The sequence below is a fragment of the Oncorhynchus tshawytscha genome, linkage group LG25 (assembly GCF_018296145.1).
Source record: "Oncorhynchus tshawytscha isolate Ot180627B linkage group LG25, Otsh_v2.0, whole genome shotgun sequence".
In the NCBI taxonomy this organism is placed as follows: domain Eukaryota; kingdom Metazoa; phylum Chordata; class Actinopteri; order Salmoniformes; family Salmonidae; genus Oncorhynchus; species Oncorhynchus tshawytscha.
In genome coordinates, this window is record NC_056453.1 from 26,755,270 (window position 1) to 26,779,868 (window position 24,599).

The 24,599-nt window shown below is 42.6% G+C and overlaps 1 protein-coding gene across 1 annotated transcript; it reads left to right on the forward strand.

Annotated features, from left to right (window-relative positions):
- Nucleotides 1-737: 737 nt before the first annotated feature.
- Nucleotides 738-22,084, forward strand: urb2 (URB2 ribosome biogenesis homolog). The gene is made up of 10 exons (XM_024388144.2): nucleotides 738-881; nucleotides 1,582-1,721; nucleotides 1,836-2,012; nucleotides 2,618-5,957; nucleotides 6,346-6,506; nucleotides 6,831-6,941; nucleotides 9,157-9,399; nucleotides 16,487-16,583; nucleotides 18,382-18,521; nucleotides 19,581-22,084. Exons 2-10 carry the CDS (start codon nucleotides 1,596-1,598, stop codon nucleotides 19,776-19,778), a joined length of 4,593 nt encoding a protein of 1,530 aa, XP_024243912.1. The 5' UTR covers nucleotides 738-881; nucleotides 1,582-1,595; the 3' UTR covers nucleotides 19,779-22,084.
- Nucleotides 22,085-24,599: the final 2,515 nt, after the last annotated feature.

The window sequence follows — 24,599 nt, forward strand, 5'->3', positions numbered from 1 at the left end:
TCAACACAAACATATAAACTCAGCAAAAAAATAAACGTCCTCTCACTGTCAACTGCGTTTATTTTCAGCAAACTTAACATGTGTAAATATTTGTATGAACATAACCATATTCAACAACTGAGACATAAACTGAACAAGTTCCACAGACATGTAACTAACATTGATGGAATAATGTGTCCCTCAACAAAGAGGAGGAGGAGGGGGGGGGGAGTCAAAATCAAAATTAACAGTCATTATCTGGTATGGCCACCAGCTGCATTAAGTATGGCAGTGCATCTTCTCCTCATGGACTGCACCAGACTTGCCAGTGCTTGCTGTGAGATGTTACCCCACTCTTCCACCAAGGCACCTGCAAGTTCCAGGACATTTCTGGGGGGAATGGCCCTAGCCCTCACCCTCCGATCCAACAGGTCCCAGATGTGCTCAATGGGAATGAGATCCGGGCTATTCGCTGGCCATAGCAGAACACTGACATTTCTGTCTTGCAGGAAATCATGCACAGAACGAGCAGTAAGGCTGGTGACATTGTCATGCTTGGAGGGTCATGTCAGGATGAGCCTGCCGGAAGGGTACCACATGAGGGCGGCAGGGTAGCCTAGTGGTTAGAGCGTTGGATTAGTAACCGGAAGGTTGCAAGTTCAAACCCCCGAGCTGACAAGGTATAAATCTGTCGTTCTGCCCCTGAACAGGCAGTTACTATGCCGTCATTGAAAATAAGAGTTTGCTCTTAACTGACTTGCCTAGTTAAATTAAGGTTACGTTTTTAAAAAAAGTGAGCAATCATCAGCACTCGATTGTTTTTGTCTGGATACTTGGCGTTCAAAGGGTAAAGGTTAAAGTTTGTCTGTGAAAACACCGGAACACGTGTTGGTGTTAAAATAGTAAGTAATATCTAACATCATTTGCTAACAAAATCGGTTTATAATTCATAATTGTATTAAAATTAGAGTGTTTTCTTAGTTAAAAGTACAGCTGAAAGACCCATGATTAGCTTAACTTGATTTAGCTTAGCCGTGCATGCTAGCCGTTGATCGTGTAGATTCTCGCTTGTTCTTTCTAGCGTCTCCTTCGATTTTGTTACAACCTCATGACACACTAAATATGAATGACTTTCACTTGTATTATTTACTTCTTTCTACTTGACATGTCATGTTTTGACAGATGTTAGCATTGCAGAAACAACCTTGGCGAGTTAGTAACTAAAGCTAGTACCAAATATTTGTATATCTGTACTAGAACAGTAATAGCTCATCATGTAGTAGTACTATGTCAATGCTACTTGCTATAAAAACAAATCTGATTACACGTTTGTTTGACCAGTGCACTCCAGGCATGGTACATTTAGCATTTCACTGCAAGGTCTACCTACACCTGTTGTATATGGTGCATGTGACATACAAATGTATTTAATTTTGATTTCACAATCATGTGGATTCTTGCTGTTTCAAGTCCATTCACCAGCTTGCTCCATTATACTAAGCAGTCAGAATTGAACTTTAAGTAAACGTCTCCCTCTACTGGCCAAATAAGGTAAGTCCTTTAGTCTGAGAACTGTATTGACTCAGGTCAGTTTCTCCACAGGCCAGGCTTAGGATATGGCTGCCATGTACTCTGGTATTCACTTGAAGCTCAAAAACCCCAAGACACCCTGGGTGGACAAACTGAAGCTTGCCCGTTTTGCATGGATTTCATCACAGTGCTTACTTCCTAACAAAGAACAGGTAACACATATGCCCATCAGATATTAGGTGAATTATACCAGCATGTTTATCCTATTGTCTCTGTAAACCTTATTTGTTTTATATTGAAGTGCTGTGTCCTATATCTCCTTACAGGTACTCTTTGATTGGATAAGTCATGCATTGACAGGCTTTTACAGTAAGAAAGTGGAGTTGCCACAGGTGGTGGTGGAAGGCTTGTGGATCTACCTAGATGATATTTTGCACAGCAAAAAGCTACATAGTGTGTTGAGCCAAGGAAAAACCATCAGCCTTCGTTTGGCAATAGCACAAGTAAGTTGGTCATAAGTGCCGATGATCAGTATGTAATCGCTACACTTTTAGCAGCTTAAGTTAGTTTGATGCTTTTCAAGATAAGGACATTGATGGTACAGCATATCACCCTGCATCTCACTGCTGGCTAGCTTCTGAAGCTAAGCAGGGTTGGTCCCTGGATGGGAGACGAGATGCTGCTGGAAGTGGTGTTGGAGGGCCAGTAGGAGGCACCTGTTCCTCTGGTCTAAAAAAATATCCCAATGCCCCAGGGCAGTGATTGGGGACATTGCCCTGTGTAGGCTGCCGTCTTTCGGATGGGATGTTAAATGGGTGTCCAGACTCTGGTCACTTAAGATCCCATGGCGCTTATTGAAGGAGTAGGGGTGTTAACCCCGGTGTCCTGGCTAAATTCCCAATCTGACCCTCATACCATAACGGTCACCTAATCATCACCAGCTTACAATTGGTTCATTCATCCCCCTCCTCTCCCCTGTAACTATTCCCCAGGTCATTACTGTAAATGAATGTGTTCTCTGTCAACTTACCTGGTAAAATAATTGTAAAAAAAAGTACACCTGTTTTATTGAATGTATTGATTTTTGACAGGTGATTTTTCTTTCCAGGTTATAATTGAAAGGATTCAGGAGTTTAGCTCAGGGACCTCCTCAGCGTCTGTCTCTACCGTGTTGAGCTGCTGTCAGGGCATCCTTTCCTCCTCAGTCCTCTCTGTCACATTCACCACTAAGTACGAGCTACTGGTGGAGCTGTTGGCCAAGCTGTGTACCCTGGGCTGCTCCAAGCTCAGTCAGCAGCAAGCCACAGACCCCCTGACACCCCAGGTGTTTGAGGTCCTCCTCCTTACCCTGAGTAGTTACCTCGCGGTCCAAAAGCAGCAGGCCAATGCCAACCGCGTGTTTGCCCAAGTCACAACACACCTGCTCCAGCACCTCCTCCTGCTCAGACACCTATTGACTTCCAGGGCCTGGATGGCCGAGGACGACTCCCGTGTCCGCCAGCACCTGAGTAGGGACATCCGTGGGAAAGTAGACACCATCCTGCAGTCTGCTCTCTTCCTGCCAGACCACCTCCAGGCCTATAAGGAGGAGCTCCTCTCAAAGGAGGAGCCAGGGATGAAGAAGGGAACAGCGGGGAAGAGCCTACTCTCCCCAGTCAACTCGATACTCTCACAGCTTTGTGCACAAGGGTACTGTGACACTGATCTCCATTTTGCGGTCAGGTCGAGTTCCCTCCCACTGCTCTTCAAATTCTCTCTGGATGCCTACTGTAAAGGAGGAGATAATAAAGTACTCTGCTTTCACATGTTAACACAGTTAATCGCTGCCTTGGATTTCACAAATGAGGTGACTCTCAAAGACCTGTTTGATGGTGAAAACTGGAGCTTAGCTCTGCTGGCTTTGGAGAACCTCTTGAATTTATGCTTGACGGCAGACATTTACAATGTGGTGGCCGACAGGATAAAGTACGAGGAGGTTCAGTTGATTTTCTACAGGAAGGTGGTGAGGCTGTTGTTCGACAATGCCCAGCCCAGCATATCAGCATGGTACCGCTGTCTAAAAGCCCTGCTCAGTCTCAACCACCTGATCATAGAGCCGGACCTGGACGAGCTGCTGTCGGCAGGATGGATTGATTCCGACTGCACAGAGCCACGGGTTAGGAAGGCACGCGAGGCCCTCATCTCCTCTGTTCTCCAGATCTACGCCAAGCTGAGGCAGCTCCCCAAGCTCTTCGAGGAGCTCCTGGCTGTCATCTGCCGCCCAGCAATGGATGAGCTCCGACAGCCCGTTCTCCCAGAGGCAGTGCATAGGACGCTCAGCACATGCCTTCTGGACAACCCCACCAGCCAGACTTTGGAAATATGCTGCCTCATTTTAGAGAATGTAACAAGCTATGTACTCCCGGATCTGGAAGGAAACGAAGACATGTCCCTGAAGTTGTTCTCCTTGAGTGTGCTCTTGTACTCTGTGTTGTTCAGCCTGAAAACTTTGGACAACAGCACACCAGTTCCTGTTGTGAGGCAAACCCAGGCTCTGATGGAGAAGATGCTCCAGGTGGTGAAGCCAGTGCTGCAGCTGGCTGAAGGCCAGGCCCCAGACGTCCCTGGGTGTCAGAAAGTCCAAGATGCAGGCCTTCTGCTAAAGTACACTTGGGTGGAGGTGGACACCCTCTTTCAGATTCACTGTACGAAATACACATCTCCAGCGGACCCAGCTAGCGTTAACATACTAGACGACATAGGTATTCTCCTCTCTGGTGTGATGGCGACAGGTGAAGATCAGGCCTCTCCCATCGGCCAGCACTGTAGCCCCATGACTCACCTCCTGCAAAAACTGCTCACTCTCCAACAAATGAAGAAAGTTATCCTAAGCAATGAGCTCTTGGCACAGACTAGAGCTTCAGATGTCCTCCGCAGAGCAGCCCAGTACATTGTGGGGAGAGGAGATCCTCAACTCTGCCAGCAGAGTGACCAGCTATGGGACCGTCAGGTCAGTAGTGTGGATGCCAGCACGTACCCAGTGGCACATTGGTACCTCGTTACCACAAACCTACCCATGATCTCGCCATTCCTCACTGAGGACGAAGTGTGTCATATAGCTGATGTTCTCCTCAGCTCCCTACTTCAGAAGACACCAGATGACACCACTGAGAGGCTGTCTGTCTCTCTCATTTCCAAAGATCTGCTTGAGAGCCTTGTTCTTGTCGAGTTACCCACTATTTACTCTGCTGTTGTCAGATGTGTCACTCAAAGGATTGTGGGGATTCTCAGTGGCATCCCAGACATGGCCTCTGTCTGTCCTGCACTCATGAAGTTGGGTGAAGTAAGCTGTTTGACAGCTGGAGACAAAGGAAGTGCAGTAACTCAGTCAGATGGCGATGTCACTGAAACCCATTCTGCTTTGAAGAGACTGGAGTCCATAGCCCAACACATACTGAACTCTAGTACGACCGGAACCTCTATAACCCTATCTCAAAGTCAAGCCGATAACCTTTTAAGCTTACTTCAAGTCACCAATGCTCTTAACCCAGATGGAATGTCCTCTGAAGACTTTTCAGGGCTCTTTTTACTCTTATTCCTCATGGTCACAGACACACAGCTACATAATGATGTGAAGCCTGCCGTAACAATACATCTGCTGAACCAGCTCTTCAGTCTCATGGGGTTGCTTCTGGCAGGGAATAATTCCCATCATGTTTTAAAGATTGTGCATGGGAGTAGCCTCTTGGAGGCATCTTTGACAGCTCTCTTTTCACACAGCAATAAGGGCCTCTTTCAAACCGTGGACAGCTCTGCTTGGCTGACTTTCCTAAAAACCGTCCAGGATTTCATCCAGTCCCTGATCCTATTGATAATCCACAGAAAGAGCAGTGTCCGCCTTAACCTGGAGAAATTCACCACCTATTTGGTCAATAGCGAGGTTGCCGTTATGGCTTTGTCTTCTCTCCCAGGAAACATTGAAACAGGGGGCCTGTTCGCCGTACAGCTCCTGCTGGCGTCTATGAACACACTGTGCCAGGCCATGACATCCAGCCTCAGGACAACCAAGCAGCTAGATGAGACCCTGAGTCAATTACTGGGGAAGACCACTGCTGTCATGGGCCCTGCCATCCAGGCCAGCCTGAGGGCTCAGACAGGCAGTCTACTAGGCCAGGCCTTCTCTGTGAATGTGGTGACCGGGATGGTGAGGAGCGAGCTGGCCTGTGCTTGCCACCAAGATGAGCCTAGCGAGGGCATCACACAGGAGAGTCTAAGCCACATGGGCATGTACAGGAGCTTCAGCCAGCAGATTCTCAGAGAGCTGTGCCCATCCCAGCGCCCCATGGACTTCCTGGTCTCATCGCTCCACTTCCTCTCAGCGTACTATGCTGCTGCAGAGATGACCAAAGCCCTTGGCCAGGAGGAGCTCTTTGTGGCAATTCTGCAGAATGTCCACAAACTGCTTGCAGGTACGTGCTCTTATTCCACAACAATGAATGTTTTTTTTTATCAGACTTGGTACAGTGTATTCTGAGATGCTCACCTGTGTGTGTGCGTTGTGTGATTTCCTACTGCTCGTAATATCTGTAAAATAGCGCTCAAGTAAATGTCAAAGTACATTTCCTGTACCATTGCTGACAGACATTGATAACTAAAACAGACATAATTAAGCATTTACACAGAATTTCTCTTGAACACAAAATAATAATACATATAATTTTTTTTTTATTATTATTCAAAAGAATTGTACATTTAGAAACCATCTCATTTCCCAGTAATGGATAAATATAATGATAGCGTTATGGATTGATACTTCACGCCTATTATTTAATGTTAACCATAACTCTCCTGTGTTAGCCCCATGGCTGTCAGTATCAGAGGTGAGGTCCTTGGAGGAGCCAGTAAAGGAGCTTCTGGACCAGCTGCTGGTCAGGAGTACCCCAGAACAGTTCCACCTTCTCCTGCTGCTGCTCCGAGACGGACTGGATACCTCCAAGTTCAGGAGCGGCTGTCATAGGGTAGGTGATATATTTACTGCAAGTGTTACTGTACAAGTTGTGATATTACTAGCTACTGTAAAATGATGCTATCTGAGTTACAAGCTACTGTATTTGGTGTCCTGAATACTTAAACACTGAAGTCTGGATAACATTTCCTATATGGGCTACTAAATTGTATTTAACACCACCTTTAAAACCTAGCCTTATATTTTTCCTACTAAATAATTCAGCACAGGAATCCCTCAATTTTCCCTCTTCTCAGTTCTCCTCTACAGAGATTTTCCCTAAAATGGTTATGTGGGCTTTGTTGACACACTACAAAGAGCACACTGTATTTTACAGGAAGTCCTTTCAACTGTGACGATAACGAAGCTGCTTGCCAGCGGCCTGCTTCCAGAAACCTGCTTAAAGGCGTTCTGGCTCATTGCACCTCAGATCATATCTGCCTTAGTAGTAAGTATTCACTGTGACAGTTGATGTGCTGATTTGGATAAACAAGGATTGTTTATCCAAATCAATTGATGCCACTGAAAAATATTATTTGAGCTAGAATCACTCAACATCCAGTTATGGTGAAGGTACAATGTGTCCTTCTCACTTAAAAACCTGCGTCTTTCTCACTTAAAAACCTGCGTCTTTCTCACTTAAAAACCTGCGTCTTTCTCACTTAAAAACCTGCGTCCTTCTCACTTAAAAACCTGCGTCCTTCTCACTTAAAAACCTGCGTCTTTCTCACTTAAAAACCTGCGTCCTTCTCACTTAAAAACCTGCGTCCTTCTCACTTAAAAACCTGCGTCCTTCTCACTTAAAAACCTGCGTCTTTCTCACTTAAAAACCTGCGTCCTTCTCACTTAAAAACCTGTGTCCTTCTCACTTAAAAACCTGCGTCCTTCTCACTTAAAAACCTGCGTCCTTCTCACTTAAAAACCTGCGTCTTTCTCACTTAAAAACCTGCGTCTTTCTCACTTAAAAACCTGCGTCTTTCTCACTTAAAAACCTGCGTCTTTCTCACTTAAGAACCTGCGTCTTTCTCACTTAAGAACCTGCGTCTTTCTCACTTAAAAACCTGCGTCTTTCTCACTTAAAAACCTGCGTCTTTCTCACTTAAAAACCTGCGTCTTTCTCACTTAAAAACCTGCGTCTTTCTCACTTAAAAACCTGCGTCTTTCTCACTTAACCTGCGTCTTTCTCACTTAAAAACCTGCGTCCTTCTCACTTAAAAACCTGTGTCCTTCTCACTTAAAAACCTGCGTCCTTCTCACTTAAAAACCTGCGTCCTTCTCACTTAAAAACCTGCGTCTTTCTCACTTAAAAACCTGCGTCTTTCTCACTTAAAAACCTGCGTCTTTCTCACTTAAAAACCTGCGTCTTTCTCACTTAAGAACCTGCGTCTTTCTCACTTGAACCTGCGTCTTTCTCACTTAAAAACCTGCGTCTTTCTCACTTAAAAACCTGCGTCTTTCTCACTTAAAAACCTGCGTCTTTCTCACTTAAAAACCTGCGTCTTTCTCACTTAAAAACCTGCGTCCTTCTCACTTAAAAACCTGCGTCTTTCTCACTTAAAAACCTGCGTCTTTCTCACTTAAAAACCTGCGTCTTTCTCACTTAAAAACCTGCGTCTTTCTCACTTAACCTACGTCTTTCTCACTTAACCTGCGTCTTTCTCACTTAACCTGCGTCTTTCTCACATAACCTGCGTCCTTCTCACTTAAAAACCTGCGTCCTTCTCACTTAAAAACCTGGGTCTTTCTCACTTAAAAACATGCGTCCTTCTCACTTAAAAACCTGCGTCCTTCTCACTTAAAAACATGCGTCCTTCTCACTTAAAAACATGCGTCCTTCTCACTTAAAAACCTGCGTCCTTCTCACTTAAAAACCTGCGTCTTTCTCACTTAAAAACCTGCGTCTTTCTCACTTAAAAACCTGCGTCTTTCTCACTTAAAAACCTGCGTCTTTCTCACTTAAAAACCTGCGTCCATGCTTCAAGAGGGACAAAACAAAGCATTGGCTTTGGCATAGACTTATCATCGACTTAAAGGGTAAATGTGTTTCCTATCTAACGTAGAAACCCCCTTTGGGCATTGCAGAGAGCACTGTAATTAGAACCACATTCTGGCTGTCTGTTACAAAGCATGTCACGCTTCTCCTCCGCTGTGCACTGTCTCCTGGGTCTTGGATCTGATACGGGGGAAGAATTTATTTAGCTGGGGAAAGCCAATTTTGGGCTGCAGCAGTAAGTGTCTCTCCCTCCCTGTTACTGTCCCATTTAATCGAGCTGAATCTGGTTTCATTTATCAATATTGCCCCTTCTCACCTCATTGCAACTCTGCAGGAATAACTAACGTTAGGTTTTACAACACAACTACAATCCCTCACTGTGTTCACAACACAAACAGGAATGTTGCCTCATACCTTAATTGGTCTACAGTATATCAGTTTTTTTCTGTTCTCTCTATGGCTTACTTAGCCCTATTGCCAAATCCAAATTTAAACTTTCATTGCTTAATTAACACATTTATTTACTTGTTGTCATCAACCATAGTAAAACATTGAGACATCACATTTTGAGAACCCATACAGGATGTAGTACTTCACTCCTTGCTAGTTTCTCTCTTTCATTATATTCATCTCTGGTTCAACTCCCACAGTCCTCTCTGCTCTCTCTCAGTTTCTAGTGAAGGAGGCTGGCAAGGAGCCAACCCTGACTGCTGCTCTGACCGTGCCAGTGTTGGACACTCTGACAGCCATGCTCCGTCAGGGGGAGTGGATGCTCTCCAACCCCCACCACGTGACCATGGTGCTGGGGGCCCTGCAGTTTGTCCCCCTTGAGCACCTGACGATGGAAGTCTACCACGCTACCTTCGAGGCCATTCACGAGGCTCTGTTTGCAGTCATCCAGTGTCACCCGCAGGTTAGTGGCCTGGATTCGATAAATGTGTTTTTAGCAACGCACATGCACCGTCCACCGGAGGATCTGTCTTTTTCAGCCATCTATTTCCTGTGCTTAAGGAGTGCAAAATCCACTTGTCACTTTAATTCCATTTTGATTGATTGCTTTCCTTTTAATACTGTGACTTTCATAGTTTTGCTTGTTCCTGTTGTTTTTTTTCCCCTCCCGTTAATGTTACAACCGAGGAAACGTATGTAATGACTGAAATGGTCTTAATAGAATACATGGTCTTTCTGTTGAATCTATAAGAACGCTAAAGCTTCTCAGGGATTTAACATACCGTCTCAAGACTTACACCGAACCCAAACCGGCCTCGCACATGCCACCGTGCGCAAATTGATTTTGTCCCCCCACACCAAACGCGATCAAGACACGCAGGTTAAAAGGCTGACCACGCGAAGGTAAGTTGCTAGGTCGCATTAAACTGATCTTATAAAAAAAACAGTCAATCTTAACAAAACTAGTGATTAACTACACATGGTTCATGATATTACTAGGTTAACTAGCTTGTCCGGCGTTGCATATAATCAATGCTGTGCCTGTTAATTTATCATCGAATCACAGCCTACTTCGCCAAACCGGAGATGATTTAACAAAAGCTCATTCGTGAAAAAAGCACAATCGTTGCACGAATGTACCTAACCATAAACGTCAATGCCTTAAAATCAATACACAGAGGTATATTTTTTTTTAAACCTGCATATTTAGTTTACGGAAATTCATGTTAGCGGGTAATATTACAGTTGAAGTCGGAAGTTTACATTTACTCCAACCTAAGTATATGTAAACACTCATTTTTCAACCACTCCACAAATTTCTTGTTAACAAACTATAGTTTTGGCATGTTGGTTAGGATATCGACTTTGTGCATGACAAGTAATTTTTCCAACAACTGTTTACAGACAGGTTATTTCACTTATAATTCACTGTATCACAATTCCAGGGGGTCAGAAGTTTACATACACTAAGTTGACTGTGCCTTTAAACAGCTTGGAAAGTTCCAGGAAATGATGTCATGGCTTTAGAAGGTTCTGATAGGCTAACTGACATCATTTGAGTCAATTGGAGGTGTTTCTGTGGATGTATTTCAAGGCCTACCTTCAAACTCAGTGCCTCTTTGCTTGACATCATGGGAAAATCAAAAGAAATCAGCCAAGACCTCAGAAATAGATTGTAGACCTCCACAAGTCTGGTTCATACTTGGTAGCAATTTCAAAACGCAGAAGGTACCACATTCATCTGTACAAACAATAGTACCCATGTATAAACACCATGGGACCACGCTGTCGTCATACCGCTCAGGAAGGAGATGCGTTCTGTCTCCTAGATATAAATGCACTTTGATGCGAAAAGTGCAAATCAATCCCAGAACAGCAGCAAAGGACCTTGTGAAGATGCTGGAGGAAACAGGTACAAAAGTATCTATATCCACAGTAAAACGAGTCCTATAGCGACATAACCTGAAAGGCCGCTCAGCAAGGAAGAAGCCACTGCTCCAAAACCGCCAGAAAGCCAGACTACAGTTTGCAACTGCACATGGGGACAAAGATCATACTTTTTGGAGAAATGTCCTCTGGTCTGATGAAACAAAAATAGAACTGTTTGGCCATAATGACCATCGTTATGTTTGGCGGAAAAAGGGGAAGTCGTGTAAGCTGAAGAACACCATCCCAACCGTGAAGCACGGGGGTTGCAGCATCATGTTGTGAGGGTGCTTTGCTGCAGGAGGGACTGGTGTACTCCACAAAATAGATGGCATCATGAGGATGGAAAATTATGTGGATATATTGGAGCAACATCTCAAGACCTCAGTCAGGAAGTTAAAGCTTGGTCACAAATGGTTCTTCCAAATGGACAATGACCCCAAGCATACTTCCAAGGTTGTGGCAAAAATGGCTTAAGAACAACAAAGTCAAGGTATTGTAGTGGCCATCACAAATCCCTGACCTCAAATCTATAGAAATTTGTGGGCAGAACTGAAAAAGTGTGTGTGAGCAATGAGGCCTACCAATCTGACTCAGTTACACCAGCTCTGTCAGGAGGAATGGGCCAAAATTCACCCAACTTATTGTGGGAACCTAGTGGAAGGCTACCCAAAACATTTGACCCAAGTTAAACAATTTCAAGGCAATGCTACAAAATACTAATTGAGTGCATGTAAACTTCTGACCCACTGGGAATGTGATGACAGGAATAAAAGCTGAAATAAATCATTCTCTCTACTATTATTCTGACATTTCACATTCTTAAATTAAAGTGGTGATCCTAACTGACCTAAGACAGGAAATTTTTACTAAGATTAAATGTCAGGAATTATGAAAAACTGGGTATAAATGTATTCGGCTATAAATGTATTTGGCTATGTAAACTTCCGACTTCAACTGTGCGCGCGTGTGTGTACACACACATGCGCGCAGTTGCAGTCGGAAGTTTACATAGCCAAATACATTTATACACAGAGTACACACACACACACAGAGTACCATTTTGGACACCTACTCATTCAAGGGTTTTTCTTTTTTTGTACTATTTTCTACATTGTAAAATAATAGTGAGGACATCAACACTATGAAATAACACATGGAATCATGTAGTAACCAAAAAAGTTTTTTTTTTTTTTTAAATCACAATATATTTTATATTCTTCAAAGTAGCCACCCTTTGTCTTGATGACAGCTTTGCACACTCTTGGCATTCTCTCAACCAGATTCTTGAGGTAGTCACCAGGAATGCATTTCAGTTATCAGGTGTGCCTTGTTAAAAATAAATTTGTGGAATGTATTAATGTGTTTGATCCAATCAGTTGTGTTGTAACAAGGTAGGGGTGGTATACAGAATGTGGCCCTATTTGGTAAAAGACCAAGTCCATATTATGGCATGAACAGCTCAAATAAGTAAAGAGAAACAAGTGTCCATTACTTTAAGACATGAAGCTCTGTCAATACAGACATTTAGGAACCTCTGAAGTTTCTTCAAGTGCATCAAGTGATATGATAAAACTGGCTCTCATGAAGACCCAGAGTTAGTTACCTCTGTTGCAGAGGATAAGTTCCTTAGTTACCAGCCTCTGAAATTGCAGCCAAATTAAATGCTTCACAGAGTTCAAGTAACAGACATCTCAACATCAGCTGTTCATTGGAGACTGTGTGAATCAGGTCTTCATTGTCGAGTTGTTGCAAAGAAACCACCAATAAGAATAACAGACTTGCTTGGGCCTAGAAACATGAGCAATGGACATTAGACCAGTGGAAATTAGTCCTTTGGTCTGGAGTCCGAATTTGAGGTTTTTGGTTCCAACCGCCATGTCTTTGAGACACAGAGTAGGTGAACGTATGATCTCTGCATGTGTGGTTCCCACCGTGAAGCATGGAGGAGCTGGTGTGGGGGTGCTTTGCTGGTGACACTGGCAGTGATTCATTTAGAATTCAAGGCACACTTAACCAGCATGGATACCACAGCATTCTGCAGTGATACGCCATCCCATTTTTATATATATATATATATATATATATATATGAGGTCGGCCGATTTAATCGGAATGGCCGATTTCAAGTTTTCATAACAATCGGCATTTTTGGACACCGATCATGGCCGATTACATTGCACTCCACGAGGAGACTGCGTGACTGCTTGACTACCTGTTACGTGAGTGCAGCAAGAAGCCAAGATAAGTTGCTAGCTAGCATTAAACTTATAAAAAACAATCAATATTAACATAATCACTAGTTTATCTAGCCTGTCCTGCATTGCATATAATCGATGCGGTGCCTGTTAATCTATCATCGAATCACAGCCTACTTTGCCAAACGGCTGATGATTTAACAAGCGCATTCGCGAAAAAAACACTGTAGTTGCACCAATGTGTACCTAACCATAAACATCAATGCCTTTCTTTAAAATCAATACACAAGTATATACTATTGTTTGTACAAACCTGCATATTTAGTTAATATTGCCTGCTAACATGAATTTCTTAACTAGGGAAATTGTGTCACTTCTCTTGCATTCCGTGCAAGCAGAGTCAGGGTATATGCAGCAGTTTGGGCCGCCTGGTTCTTTGCGAACTGTGTGAAGACCATTTCTTCCTAACAAAGACCGTAATTAATTTGCCAGAATTGTACATAAATATGACATAACATTGAAGGTTGTGCAACGTAACAGCAATATTTAGACTTAGGGATTCCACCCGTTTAGATAAAATACGGAACGGTTCTGTGTTTCACTGAAAGAATAAATGTTTTGTTTTCGAAATTGTAATTTCCGGATTTGACCGTATTAAAGACCTACGGCTCGTATTTCTGTGTGTTATTATATTATAATTAAGTCTTATGATTTGATAGAGCAGTCTGACTGAGCGGTAGTAGGCAGCAGCAGGCTCGTAAGCATTCATTCAAACAGCACTTTCCTGCATTTGCCAGCAGCGCTTCGCTGTGCTTCAAGCATTGAGCTGTTTATGACTTCAAGCCTATCAACTCCAGAGATTAGGCTGTTGTAATGTGAAATGGCTAGCTAGTTAGCGGGGTGCGCGCTAACTCAATTGGTGACGTCACTCGCTCTGAGACCTTGAAGTAGTTGTTCCCCTTGCAGAGTCCCCCCGTGGTTTTTGTGGAGCGATGGGTAACGATGCTTCGATGGAGGCTGTTGTCGATGTGTCCCTGGTTCGAGCCCAGGTAGGGGCGAGGAGAGGGACGGAAGCTATACTCTGTTACACTGGCAATACTATAGTGCCTATAAGAACATCCAATAGTCAAAGGTATATGAAATACAAATGGTATAGAGAGAAATAGTCCTATAATAACTACAACCTAAAACTTCTTACCTGGGAATATTGAAGACACGTGTTAAAAGGAACCACCAGCTTTCATATGTTCTTGTGTTCTGAGCAAGGAACTTAAACGTTAGCTTTCTTACATGGCACATATTGCACTTTTACTTTCTTCTCCAACTGTTTTTGCATTATTTAAACCATATTGAACATGTTTCGTTATTTATCTGAGGCTAAGTTGATTTTATTGATGTATTATATTAAGCTAAAGTAAAAAGTGTTAATTCAGTATTGTTGTAGTTGTCATTATTACAAATATACAAATCGGCCTATTTAATCGGTATCGGCTTTTTTTTGGGTTCTCCAATAATCTGTGTCGGCAGTGAAAAATCATAATCGGTCGACCTCTAATATATAGATACATGCATACATATACACTACCTTTCAAAAGTTTATGGTCACTTTGAAATGTCCTTGTTTTTGAAAGAAAAGCTAATTTTATTGTCCATTAAAATACCTAATAATGAACCCTTTTGCCCTTAGAACAGCCTTAATTTGTCATGGACTCTACAAGGGGTCAAGTGTTCCACAGAGATGCTGGGCATATGCTTCCCGCAGTTGTGTCAAGTTGGCTGGATGTCCTTTGGGTGGTGGACCATTCTTGATACACACGGGCAACTGTTAAGTGTGAAAAACCCAACAGCTTTGCAGTTCTTGACACAATCATACCAGAGTGCCTGGCACCTGCTACCATACCCTGTTCACAAGGCACTCTTGTCTTGGCCATTCGCCCTCTGAATGGAGACGTGGGGTTGGGGAATGGGATTGGACGTTGTTTTCTTTTCTTGCTTATACTAAATACATTATTCTTACTGTTTTTCTTTTGAGTGGCAGCCTACTGGTACGATGTATAAACTTACAATTTGAAATGAATAATGTACCACCCCCCCAAAAAAAAGGGGGATGGTTGTAATTTAGAACGAAGATTGAGGATTTTTGATGAGACAAGGATATCCCTGCCGGCCAAGCCCTTCCCTAACCCGGTCGACGCTGGGCCAATTGTGCACCGCCCCATGGGCCGCCCATTCGCGGCCAGCTGCGACAGAGCCCGAACCCAGTATCTCTGGTGGCACAGCTAGCACTGCGATGCAGTGCCTTAGACCATTGCTCCACCCGGGAGGCACCCGTTTTCTTTATTTTAACACACACACAAAATACCTGATTACAATAAGAAAATATACAAGTGCATTTTTAAGGGGAAAAAAGTAATACCTGAATTCCCACAAAAATACCAGAATTTTCTATATTTGTCCATGCCAGCAAAAAAATATTCTGTTGTATAATTCAGTCAATATCTGGGGATTATAAAAATTGTACAAATATTCACCCGTTGTCCAATTGTTATACTTGCTAGTGTTTTATCATTTACCCAGGAAATCATATTGTGCATTCAGTGTCCACTGATCTACGGACTGACCCTTAGAAAGATTGTCTGGCAACTCAGGTTTATAAGAACAATTCTCACTGTACCAGAATTTGAATCATATGTCCAAATTCACAATAACATTATCCTAGGTGCAGTACTTTGACAACAACTATGCTGCAGGTTTTTTAGTCTCAATCCCGTTGGGCACCAGGTTACTGTAACATATGATGTTATCTGATACAAAAAATACCTATCCAGACGTTGAAAGATCTGAAATGCGTCAGCAATATCTGAGCAGAGGAACACAACCAGAATCTTTCCCTGGCTTGATTCAGCCTTTTACACAAGCGCCCAAGGGAGTGACTAGCTTACCCCTTCCCCATTCGCCTTATTCTCCGTCAACCTTGGATCCAGGCCAGCACCTAAGTTGGCCTGTTTCAATCTGACATTGAACATATTTTGAGGGTGGTAACCAGGGAAAATATCCCACTGCCTCCCGCTGTAGGCAATGAAGCAGTTTCTTTTCTCAGAGACAAACTTCAGAATCAATTTCTGGAAAGGGCTGTTGGTCTGTGCCAGAGGGGCGCTTAAGTGGAGGCAGATGTGCTCTGGAGAGGGGCACGTCTTTGGCGTGAACACTGGAGGGTGCATGGAAACTATTACCTCGCTGACTGATGACTCATAGGATTATCGCAGTGCCTGAGAATTGTGGGACAGTTTTTTTATTTTTTATCTCTTTCTCTCGTTTAGAGACTGATGGCACATGACTAAATCTAATCAAATCTGAATGTCTTGCAAATGCAATGTTGTCAAAGTTTAACTTTTTGTAACGTGGCCCTATTTTGGTATGTACCCAGGTGATGCTGAAAGCGGCACCGTCCTTCCTCAACTGTTTCTACCGCCTGGTGGTCTCCATCATGCATGAGGGGAGACAGAAGGGCGAGGCCGAGAGAGGTAAGGCCATCGGTTCATGCATTCAATAATTTATTCACTCACCCATCCACCACTTCATACAGTAATCTAAGTATTCTCCCATTAACTCATTACCTCAAGTGATAGGAATGACATTGGCGTTTACAGGAATTGGCTAAATGTTCTTCCAATAAATGATTTAGCAGTTTCTATTTTCCTGTTGGTTCCCATTTAAAGATGCGCAACCACCCATCTTCATGTGTATTAAATGTATTTTTCAGGATTTAATCAACACACCCTTTGATAAGTATGACACCGCCTGTTGTTTTAAAAGTTGACATAATATTCAGCCTGGGTTCCTCCCAAGGGAGTCCTCTGTAGATATGTGCTGTCAGTGTCAAACGACGCCAGCATACTGTCGCCAGGCTAACCTGTCCTGTTAATCGGGCAAGAGTATTTCATGGCATTGAAGTATGTTATAGGTGAGTCGTATCATGTTATACTATGTAAGAGGTGGTCGTGCCCACTCCACATTCCCAACCAGACTACACATGAAACTGGGCCTATTTTAATCTGCTGACCTTACCCTGTGGGAAGAGAGAAAGGAGAAGAATGGTTTATCCTTCAGTAATGTTACATTTCTGTTGCTGGTTGTATGCCCTGCTGGTCCCCGTGTACTGGATCAAAACCAACATGAGGGAAATACAAAAAAAAACAATCCCACTGAGGGTGACAGAACTGTCGAAGGAGACATGAAAAGCACAGTGCACAGCTGGAGTCCCAGCCAAGCTTGTGGATGAACACCTTGTTAAAACCCTGTAATCCTGTACTGCTAAATGCATCCCGTATGAGTTGAATCAGTGTTGAGGAGCTGTATTCAGCTATGTGATCAGCATATTCAGGAAACATTGTTTTCCTGTTTCTGAAAGAAACAACATAAGACCGCAACATGATTTCAACATCAGAGCTTACCTGACGTTATTGACGAACAGGAAATAATGACATACTCAATTATTCAACAGTAATTGTCTTCAGGTGGGGTTTATTTTTATCATAGATAACACATTCTTAATGAGAAGACTGTTTGTGTTGGTCTTCCATAGCCAAAGGAGGCCACCACATCTGGGCAGATCTCCCCTGTTCCAGACAGAGGAGGAAGGGTCAAGAAGGAAAAATGGAGTGGAGCAGCTCATTCGTTTTAACTAGCATGTCAGGCTCAGCGCGTCATGTAATTAGTTCCTGGCTGCCTCTGTGAAATATAGTAACCCTCACGGGATACATTTCATGGAGACTGGGTTGTTTGGCAATACCTGCCACCCAAACAATGGTGGCCATATTTCTCCTCTGTGGCTATAGCTATACTGTACTTCTAATGAGTCACGAGAGGAAAAAAGGGATGGATGAATTGTTCCAACCCGGCCTTTGTTGTCTAATGGGCTAAACTGTTTTATGCAGACTGTGAGCATAAACATTAGTCTATACACAATTAGAATGGTTAAATGGCTCTTGTTGCTCCATATTCTGCTCTTAGCTATCATGATTGAAATCTCAACTTATACAAAACCCTATTCTTATTGTACTGCTCTGTCACAATGCATTCACAATATATTAATTCTCAGCCCGCACCCTTGGGGTTTGATTCAAATGCTGTGCTTTTATCAGCAGTACAGCCCAAGTCTGTTTTAGGAGAACAGTGCACTCTGAACACACACTGCTGCATCACTCAGTCACCATTGTGTACAAGTTGTACCACTTCTGGAGTTCTGGCTGAAATGAATGTTTAGCCTTCAGCGTTTGGTGTGGTCTAGTTTTCAAAAAGCTTTGCTCTTCTATTCCCCAGCCCCTGAGATCGATGCGGAGGTGCTTTTGAAGTGTGCTCGTCTGGTGGAACGCATGTACTCCCACATCGCCACCACAGCCGAGGGCTTCACTATCCTCTCCTCCTTCATGGTAGCACAGTACGTCAGCGAGCTACAGAAGGTAAGATCTTCTCTCATCAAGGAAGATGGCCGTGACATTTCGTTCACAGTTTTAAAAGGCGATTAGGCTATTTTATTATACTTTTGCAGGTTGAAAACATGAATTTTCGTCCTTAAATGGCCTCCAGATCTTCCTTCTCTCCTTTATCATCCCTCACAAGCCCTTACATCTGAAGGAAATACACTATCTGCACATTGAATACCAGGATTTTAATTTGATCCATTGCTGTTTGTTATTGTGGAGTTAAACCATGCTTGGTATTGCATTTAGAGCTGCTAAGGCAATTCCTCTGGACTTCTCAGATTTGAAGGAAAGTCAAGTCAACATTTTCATTTCCGCCATAATCTTGTCCCAACCTGCGCCAACTTGTCCTCTAAAGGACTGTACTTACTGTAGACTCTGGTAGAGTATTTGTCTGTCTCATTATGTGATGCCTTCTGAGCATATCTGGCACTGTCTCAATGTGGAGAAACCACATTTTTTCCTAGGGTCTACGAGACTGCATTCACGTTACTTGACTGCGTGCCATAGTCAGCATTTTCCATGGAACAGGCAGAGAGAGGGAAGAAAATGTATGCCCTCTCCACTGTAAGTCGCTCTGGATAAGAGCGTCTGCTAAATGAAATGGCTAACATGTCATTTTGCAAACTCTAAGATGCATGAGGATTGATTTGTAATAGCAAACTCTTTGAGTAAGAATTAAACAAAGGATTGGTTACTGCAATAGTTCAACGCTACCATTGTTCTTTCAAGGTTAACTAAGCCAAGAAACCCACCTCAGTATGTGCCTTGGCATCTCTCTAAGACGTTTTGTTGAGGCACTGTCCAGTTTACAGCTGGCAGTACATTATGTTCCTACCAGGCTTTCAGAACTGCCTCAGCTGCGTTCACAAATAAAGGTGTAAGAAAGAGGCAAAACACTGATCAGCCATCTCACTCATCACACCAACATTATGATGTTTCTGAGTCTATTTTAATACCCCTTCCCCAGCCTCACTCTGTCAAATTGAAACCCTCACCTCCCTTCTTCTCCTTTCCACTCTCTTCCACGCCCTCAAGGTTACTCTGCAACCAGACATCAAGAGCCACCTGACAGAGGGAGTCTACAGGATCCTGGACCTCTGTGTTGAGCAGGACGTTAAGTTTTTGAACACCACCCTCCAGATGGGTGTCAGAGAGGTGTTCAACGATCTCTATGGCAGTTATACTCATTACCATAAAACCCAGCGGCAAGGAGAGGAGAAATACACAGCCTGACATTTCTCTCTTTCCAGAAATACTTTTTCTTTATAGCAGCCAAGTTTTTTTTTTCTTAAACAACTGTTTAAACATGTAAATTGTATTTTTATGTTTGTGTGTTGGTTTAGTAGTGGGACAAAAAAGGTAATTGACAACAAATGATGTCTCAAGTGTGTTTTTATTTTAATACCTTGTTTGGTCTTTCTTGTATTGATGGCTAATGTACTGTAACTTTAGACTATCCAATTTTCAAGATTTGATTTACAGTGCCTTCAGAGAGTATTCATACACCTTGACTTATTAAAAATTGTTACAGCCTGAATTCAAAATGGATTAAAATGTTTGTTTTTTTCGCTCACCAATCTACACACAATAAATACCCCATGATGACAAAGTGAAAACACGTTTTTCAAAAATAAATAAAGTATTCCCACCCCTGAGTCAATACATTAGAATCACCTTTGGCAGCGATTACAATTGCGAGTCTTTCTGGGAAAGTCTCTGAAGAGCTTTGCACGCCTTTATTGTACAATATTTGCACATTTATTCTTAACAACAATTCTTCAAGCTCTGATGTTGGTTGTTGTTCATTGCTAGGCAGCCATTTCCAAGTCCAGCCATAGATTTTCAAGTAGATTTTAGTCAAATCTGTAACTAGGCCACTCAAGAACATTAAATGTTGTCTTGGTAAGCAGTGTATATGTATATCCAGTGTATATTTGGCCTTGTGTTTTAGTTTATTGTCCTGCTGAAAGGTGAATTTGTCTCTGTGTCTGTTAGAAAGCAGACTGAACTAGGTTTTCCTCTAGGATTTGGCCTGCGCTTAGCTCTATTCGGTTTCTTTTTATCCAAAACCGTTCAGATGCTCCAGACTATTGTGTGAGAAGACCAATTTTCATGGTCTGAAAAACACTGCTCTAGCTCTGTCACCTATTACAGCAGATGCAGAAGTGTGACATAGGCGGATGCGGTGGATTGAAACGCATCCAACACTAATTACAATTCCACTTGGGTGCGACGTCAACTTAAAAAAATAAAAGAAATTAAGCACATTTTTACTCCTGAACTTGTTTAAGCATGATATAAAAGGGATGTAATAATTGTATACTTTTTTTTGTTTTCATTTGGAGACATTTCTAAAAAAGGAATTCCACTTTGACATTATGGGGTATTGTATGGGTAGACCAGTGACACAATCTCAATTTTAATCAACTTTCAATTTGGGTTGTAACAACAAGATATGGAAAAAGTCCAGGGGTGTGAATACTCTGTAGGCACTGTATGCTTTATCTGGGAACTCTGTTTCAGATGTGACGAAAAAGGATAAAAGTAAATGATTACTATACCATTACAAAGGCAAATTGGAAATGGTTTAACCCAACATATACAGCGTGTACAAAACATTAGGGACACCTTCCTAATATTGCGTTGCACTCCCTTCTGCCCTCAGAACAGCATCAATTTGTTGGTGTCGAAAGCGTTCCACAGGGATGCATGTTGACGCCGATGCTTCCCACAGCTGTCAGGTTGTCTGGATGTTCTTTGGGTGGTGGACCATTCGTGACACACACAGGAAACTGTTGAGCGTGAAAAACCTTAACCCTAATTGCTCCTATAAGTCGCTCTGGATAAGTGCCTTGCTCAAGGGCACAACGACAGACTTTCACCTTGTCGGCTCATGGCTTCGAACCAGTGACCTTTCGGTTACTGGCCCAATGCTCTTAAACACTAGGCTACCTACCACCCATACACATACAGTTTCAATTGTCTCAGGGCTTAAAATCCTTCCTTAACCTGTCTCTTCCCTTAAATCTACACTGCTTTTGAAGTGGATTTAACAAGTGACATAACAAGGGATCATAGACTGACCAGGTGAAAGCTATGTCATGGAAAGAGCAAATTTCCTCATGTTTTTTTACACTCATTGTATAGTGGAGGGGAATGTCATTGACTTTATCACATGCATTCCTCATGAAACATTGTGCCTGAAACTTTCCCTTGTGATTTGCCATACATTTGTTATTAACTACCAGATGAGAAAATCTTAGGAGAAATGTGTATTATATTTGGGGTTGGCTTTTGCAGACGAATACGGAACATCTTATAATTTTATAAATAATGAACAGTATGACAGATATGTTTTACAGGCGAAGGTCATTATGGAACTACAGTTTTTGAACGTTATCGTTTTCCATAAGGGCTCCTCAAGCGAGTATAAATCCTTCAGTAAAACTCAATATATTCATTTTGCAAGCGTTGTTTTCCTTTTCTCTTGTCTCAATAAGTATTTGTTCCCTCGTGTAATATATGGGACATTTCTCATGTGTGTGTGTGTGTTATCCACTACCATCCTTGAGTTTGAGCAGCCAGTCTTAAATGTTTCATTTTACATTTGAGTTATTAAGCAGATGCTCATATCCAGATTGATTTACAGTTAGTGCATTCATCTTAAGATAGCTAGGTGGGACAACCGCATATCACAAGCATAGAATGTAGACCTCCATAGTCAGAGCTAGAAAGGGGGGGGTCGAGGTGAGGAGGGTTATTTAAGATACTGTTTGAAGAGGTTGGGTTTCAGATGTTTTTGGAAGATTGACAGGGAGGAACTCTGCTGTCCTAGCTTCAGGGGGAAGCTGGTTCCACCATTGGGGTGCCAGGACAGAGAAGAGCTTGGACTGGGCTGAACGGGTAGGTGTGGGAGGACTAAAAGACCTGAGGTGGCAGAACGGAGTGCTCAGGTTTGGGTGTTGGGTTGGAGCATAGCCTGAAGGTAGGGAGGGAAATTCCTCTTTCTGTTCTGTAGGTAAGCACCATGGTCATGTAGTTTCCATTTGAATTACTCTTAAATCTCATAAACACATATTGTGAAGTAATTACATGAACATGGATTGTTTTAGTCTTAGACTGTTTGTTTATTTAGCTAAAGCTTTTACTTAGCCAGGTCAGATATCTGGCAGGACTGCCATTTCTCCCTGCGGTTTTCTGCAACTGTCATGATTTACAATGCCTGAATCTACCAACTTGCCTGGCAAGGTTTCCTATAAGATTCACTGAAGCTCATTTATTTAATTAAACTGGTTATTCAATTAGAGTGAATGGCCACTGCAATCACCGAGTTGGCCAAAAGTTTACATAAAACTTGCAGGCCAGTGACATCCAGGCAAAGTGGAAAAACTTCTGCTTTAAATAATGAAGCAGGGCATTTCTGGCTCCCTTACACATTCCCTCCTTACTTTGCTAAAATGAGCGTTCTGCTGGCATCTTTCCATTCTCAGTTCTCCCAAAGTCATAACCCTGACATTGCCTCACAACACGAAGAAATTAGAACAATTACTGTCTGCCTATTCTCATAGGGTTGCTGTGTGTCAACCGGGTGCCATTTATGGGCCTAATTGTGTTAGTGAATATCCCTTATGGCCTTCAAATGACCAGAGAGGGTAAACAGACAACTTGTACCCATGGTATGGCTATATGTAATTCTATCATACCTATCAATCAAGTTAGAGTAAAAAGCTACCTTAGCCTGGTGGCAAGGTTGGTAGACCTTAGAAAAGCAAGCAATAACTAAATGTACTGAATAAGACTCACATACCTTTCAATCCTTTACCCAGATTTTAGCAGAGATGCAGACAAGCACATTTAGTTTCTCTAAAAAAAAAAACACCAGTCAGGATACAGACAGCTCAAGAGGTAAACTTATATTAGCATAATGATTATGGCTCTAGATTGCAGGAGAATGTTTCAGGTGTTTAAAAAATGCTAAATTCTCCAACTTTAACACCCCCCAGTCATCCTCACATACGTTGGGCCCCCTCCGATTTTGGGGGTGTATGACACTCCTGAGAAAGGGAGCCGTGTGTCCAGTGAGGGCTCAGAGCCCCTTTTCTATATTTCCTGCAGCTGCACAAACTCTGGGGCCTCTGATCTCACTGGTAGACCCCTCGAAGCAGCATGGGTGATGTGTGATTGGGTATGAGTGTGTTAGCCATAACATTTCAGATGTCAGGGGATTAGTGGGTGGAGAACAAGGGAGAAGCTTCAGGCTTAAACAGCCAGGACGGGGGAATGACATGCATCCTTATCACTGTACAGTAAAAAATGGTTGGTACTGCCACCCAACCAGAGGTACTACAAATAAAGACGAGGCCTTTCTGAACAGCACACTGTCTGTGCAAGGAATGAAGTGCAGTGTTTGTTGGGGTATAGATGGTGTATTGGTGTGGTGTACAGGTACTAGTAAGGGATTGGTGGAATGTGTTTCCCTTTTAACACAAGGCATTTTGTTGTAATTATTTTTGGGCAACGGATGAGATGGAAAAATGTCAGGAAAGATTTCACAATGTGCAACTATGGCCTTTACTAAAGGTGACTCAGGTGCTTTGTATTCTAAAGGAGAGGGAAGTCTTACACAGAACTATATTTAACAAAAAGCATGGTATTCAGTGAAGGCACTAACCTTCCAAGATCTTATTGCATCACTGAAAACCCAGAAGAAGCTACAATGACTTCCATTTATGCCACGCATTTGTTATAATGATGTTTGCTCAGGGTGGGAAAGTAATGTAGAATTATAGGGCGGATTTCTGTAGAGTTATTGTATGGGGGTAACAATGTTATATAGTTATGCTAATACACCAGCCTGCAGTTGTACAGTATGTATAGCTCTGTTAAGGTCAATAAAGATCTGCATTGTTGTGTTTGTCATGCATATGCCGTTGTAGGAATAGGTAATTACTTGAAAAATACAGTATTCACACCCCTTGAATTTTTCCACATTTTGTTGTTTTACAGCCTGAATTTAAAATGGATTAAATTGCGATTTAAAAAAATCACTGACCT